This window comes from Clupea harengus, chromosome 4 (genome assembly GCF_900700415.2).
Source record: "Clupea harengus chromosome 4, Ch_v2.0.2, whole genome shotgun sequence".
Taxonomy (NCBI): Eukaryota; Metazoa; Chordata; class Actinopteri; order Clupeiformes; family Clupeidae; genus Clupea; species Clupea harengus.
This window is the reverse complement of record NC_045155.1, coordinates 17832450-17837449: the sequence shown is the minus strand read 5'-3', so window position 1 is coordinate 17837449 and position 5000 is coordinate 17832450. Positions and strand designations below refer to the sequence as shown.

General features: G+C 47.2%; 1 protein-coding gene across 1 annotated transcript in view; it reads right to left on the bottom strand.

The window, feature by feature from the left end:
* The window catches only part of arhgap46b (Rho GTPase activating protein 46b), an 85379-nt gene that overhangs the window by 51739 nt on the left and 28640 nt on the right, over positions 1-5000 (bottom strand). Inside the window, exon 2 of the mRNA XM_031566511.2 lies at positions 3029-3541. Within this exon, the coding sequence (XP_031422371.1) occupies positions 3029-3541 (513 nt within the window). The remainder of the gene's footprint in view (positions 1-3028; positions 3542-5000) is intronic.

Here is a 5000-nt window from a genome sequence, read left to right as displayed (position 1 = left end):
CTGAGGCTCTAGGCCAGACTGTGTTGATGGGAGTGTGTCTGTGAGTTCATGAGTTCCCCCTCTTTAAATCCACTGAGTCATTCTTTTCAGAGGGAATGTTCATCAGTCAAACAGAAAGAGAGGAAAAAGAAACAGAGTGCGGAAATGGAGCGTGAATGGCGTGTCGTCTCATTCCAGCAAAACTCTGCCAGAGGTTTGGCTTCCACTTTTCGGCGTATTAAGGCAGGTTTTCGCAGGCAGTGCGGCAGTCCTCAAAGTCAAAGTAAACAACAACACGTTCACACAAAGTCTCTTTCACACAAAACCGCAAGACACAGAACCAGCAGCTTAGTTCCGCCATCACCTTAATCTCCCTCAGCCATACTTCAGCAAATAGCCACCATCTCTGATGTATATCCTCAACTCACTTCCCCTGATCTGCTTAAGCAAAATCCCCATGCAAACACAGCTCTAGAGAGAGAGAGAGTATGCTACCTCTGTGTGGATTTGCATGTGCCTTTGCATTGATTCTGTGGAGAGAGTAGTACTGCTGTGGCCTGAACAGACCCCTCATGAAGGCCCACAGGCCCTGGAACACACTCAGACTCTAAACAACCTCCACTCTACATTCCAAACAGTGTGTTCCATGTGTCGTACCTGAGGGAGAAACCTTAATGGGTCTCTTAGAACCTTGACAGGATTGGTCTCGAATAGCTGAGGATTGTAAAGCTACCAGGACATGCTGAAATATTCTCAAGGGTTTTTACAAAACTCACTTGAATGTTTTAGGAACAAACTTGTCTGTCTACGGTTGAAAATACAAAGGGCACTTTTGTCCCCTTCTTAGAGTGTATACCCAGCAGAATGCATAAGACTATGGTTTCCACGACCTTCTCTTCTGCCTATAGTATTCACTTGGCACTGTAGTATCTCCTGACTCCATTCATTCATTCATTCATAAATTCATTCATTCAGACGTGTAAGACTAAGCAGGCCACCCGTGACATGTCACCCATGCTGCGCGTTGTGCCCTCCCCACCCCAGGGTGCTGTGTTAACCTGTTCAAACGTGTGCTCCCAATCCCATCATTAGCCTCCCCTACCTGCCAGCCCTCTAGCCAGCACCCTGCACTCAGCTGCCCACACGGCTCAGCCTCATCCCCGTGGCCCGGTGGCTAACAGGATCACAGGATCAGCGGCGGGTGGCCGGTGACGGTGGCCTCCATCTGGGAGATTGGGGGAGCGGGGGCAGATTTAACCACCCTGTGGCCACGCTGTGACTAAACAATCCCATTAACCACTGCAATCAGCCCCCCCAATCAGTCCCTACAGCTGCCTCACTGGACAAAGCCTCCTAGGGGGCCATTTCTGACAGGACTAAAGCTAACGTAACATTCATCTGTTTTGAAACTTCCGTCTATAATAAAAAATCTTTTCACGTCAGATTTGCTCATATAGGCTATTGCTGACACTTTTAAAAACAGTTTTTTGAAAAATGGTCTGATGCAAATAGATTAAACAGTGATAGATTAAAGTGTGGCTTGTTAATGTCATCCCTTTCCTAACAACAGATAGATAGATACATTTGTATTAATCCCGTTAGGGAAATTCACGTGGAAAAGGAGCAAAGTAATAGGAAGAATATTTTTTTTTAAACTGGAGAGCTGTTATAACTGGCTGCCAAACTCACTGCGCCATGGCAAACTATTCAGTTATTAAATAATGCCGGTTGTGTCTGTTGTTCTGGCTGGTCTAATGATGCGATCACGTGGGGCAATCCGATTAGGTATGCGGATAGCGTGCAGACGAACACCAACAGCAATCGGATTTCGAGGTTACTCACTTTGGACCCCCGATTCGAGGGAGTGCGGATACAGTGTGCGGATACAGTGCGTTCGTCTGCACGATAGGGCTATCCGGAGTCAGGGTTCACCGGGTTCAGACAAACTAGAGTCCGTCTGCACTTGGCCTCAGCTCCTCTCTCTCTCTCTCTGATCTCCCTCTTACGTACTTTATCTCTCTCTCTCTCTTGTATCTCCCTCTCAGTTACTCATCTCTCTGCTCTTTTTTTCATCTCATTATATATATATATATATATATATATATATATATATAGATATATACTGTATATGCTTTTACCATTTCAACACATGTGCTGGTCACTAAGCAGTGTCTATCACTCCAGTCTCTCGCCATCATCAAGGCTTCTTGAACCCAAACCCTTCTTGTATTTCCCGTACACATCCACTGATGTCTCGCCACACTCTCTCAGTATTCTTCTTTTTCTTCTCTTCTCTCCTCACTCGCTTTCTTCTGCCTCGTCTCCTTTCACTGGGTCTCACTGCATGTTATCTGTGGTTTATGTTTGAATAACCACCATACAAAGATAACTGTAAACAGACACCGTTCATGGACGTTTATCTGCCTCTTCCTCTTGGGCCGTTAACGGCCGATGAAGAGATACTATGACCCCATTCCACTTGCTTTTACTCACTCTGTCTGTCTGTGTGAGTGTGTGAGTGTGTGCGTGTGTGCGTGTGTGTGTGTGTGAGTGTGTGCGTGTGTCTGTGTAACTGATACTGGTATGTAGTGAGTCTTTGAATTACATCATCTCTACTATTAGCAGAGCGTAAAGTGAGAGAGAGATACACACAGTACTTGGAATGGTATGACCTGCGTAGTTCTCCCTGTAGGCTGTGTGTGAGTTAAAACAGACAGGTGTGGGAGATTTGGGGAGGGGGGGAGAGAGGGGGAGGGTGGAGTGTGTGTGTGTGTGTGTGTGTGGGGGGGGTGTTGGGCAGGGAGAGTTGTCAGAATGTAAAGCCTGGCCAGAATAACTGCAAAATACATAGAGTGTCTGCTATCATATGTACTGTACATGCCCAAGGCTGCTAGACTAACAAAATATTTTAGGAAAGCAGTGTGTGTGTGAGTGTGTGTGTGTGTGTGTGTGTGTGTGTGTGTGTGTGTGTTTGTGTTTGTGTGTGTGTGTGTGTATGTGTGTGTGTGTGTGTGTGAGTGAGTGTGTGTGTGTCTGTCCTCTCACTCACCTGTTGACCTCTCGTCTCCCGTCCAGACTGTCTACTCTCCCTTTCGACGGCGTCTCTCTCCCACTGGAGCTCTCCGGCTCCTGAGGCGGCGGCACCGGACTCACTCCCGGTAGCGGTGTCCTTCGTCCCTCTCCTCCTCCTCCAGCACTCCCCAGGCTCCCAACGCTCCCATTGGTCTCACCCCCACCACCACCCCCAGGCGGTATGCCCCCACTCCCCCACAGGGGTCTGGGGAGGCCCCTCAGCTCCGACTCGGAGCTCCTCTTCATGGCCTGCAGCTGGGCGAGGGGCACGATGTCGCAGCTGGTGGGCCGGTGCCACACCGTCTGCTGGGTGGTGCAGTTGTAGTAGTAGTAGCGGCTGTTGGACGTGTCGAACAGCTCCCACCACTGGTTGCCGTCGGACTGGCGCACGGGCATGCCCACCGGCGGCACCCAGCCGCACTCGCCCGTCGTCAGGTTCACATACATGCGCTCACGTGAGCGCGGCTCCAGGATTTCCACCCAATCAGAGCTGCCGGGAGACAGAGAATTACACAGTCAGGATACATAGATGATCAAGGCCTGGGCAGCATTAGCAGAGTATCTATTACACCCTTATCATCCTTATTCATAATATAAGGATTATAAAAAAAAAAGAATATTCCAAAATAATTGTAAGTACATTTGAATATGCCTCTACAGAAGGACTGATTTTGTCATTTTTGCCTGTCAGGTACAGTAGGTAACCAAATTAATGGAACACAAAGCAATGAAACATATATTGTCATAATAATATATCAACTTTGTATAAGGACAAATATATATTCTGCACTCTTTTCAGCTATCCAAAGCAACGCTTTTTAGGAAGGCAAAATATTTAGTTGTTGGTACATAAAATCCTGTGGTAAATAAAGTGAGGCAGAGCTACAAGAGAAGGCATTTGAGTAAGTGCATGTGGGAAACTGGCCTATGTGGGTCATTGAGAAGCAGAATGTTTATTTTTCACAAATGAAAGTCCAAACACACTCTCTGAGCCTCTGTGCTCTAAATAACCACCCGACGCCCGGTTGCCTGGGTTCCACCACAATACATACGGAACAATGTCCACATATCTGATGACCGTTCCCAATTTTTTACTTGGCACCTATAGCAAAGTCTCAAGTTCTTTCATTATATATTCCACTCCATCCTCTGAGGTCATTTTCTGTCCAGCACATAGCAGGAGTCCCAATACCACGGCTGTTGTCATAGCATTGCTGGAAAACCACATCGTCTCATGAGTAGTATATAGGTCTGATGTTATACTGCACACATCACTTGAGGTGCACCTCACAGCATCTGTCCAGTCCCTCAGATATTTCACTTCACACACATCAACTCACTGGTAGATCGAAAATCCAGATTTAGATCAGGTTGCCATAGCATGTCTCACTATACAAACAACTCCCATGCATATTTGTTATGGTAACCGATGATGACCGTGGTCCAAATGTTTTTATATCTTGACGGAGCACAACGTGAACCTGGAATGCACAGCTAATGGCTAATGCCACAACAAAGTGTCTTAAAGGTCCAGTCCGCGATTCTGGTGAAAGGGTGTTGATATTAGAGCTCAACAGGCAGTCAAATTACACCCTTCTCTTCCATGCTCCTGAAGCAACGTGTTGGTTGGCTGGAGTAGTGTATTGCTCAGTCTGAGCCACTTTGTTTGCCTTTTACGAGGTTTTTTGAGCGCACACAGAGAATGGACACCACAAAAGACAGTGAGGAGCCATTGTGAAGCGAAGTTGTAGTGAAGTGTGTTGGTGTACAATCGCAGACTGTACCATTAAATCATTAAACCTTTGTTTGTTATCTATTAAGTGTACCATTGGCCAACCACTGTCTAGTGTGGTTGATTGACAGGTGTGTGGGGGGAGTGGGCGGTTGTCCTTCTGTGACCTGTGCCCATACGCCCACCTCCACAGGCCTGTGCCCATACGCCCACCTCC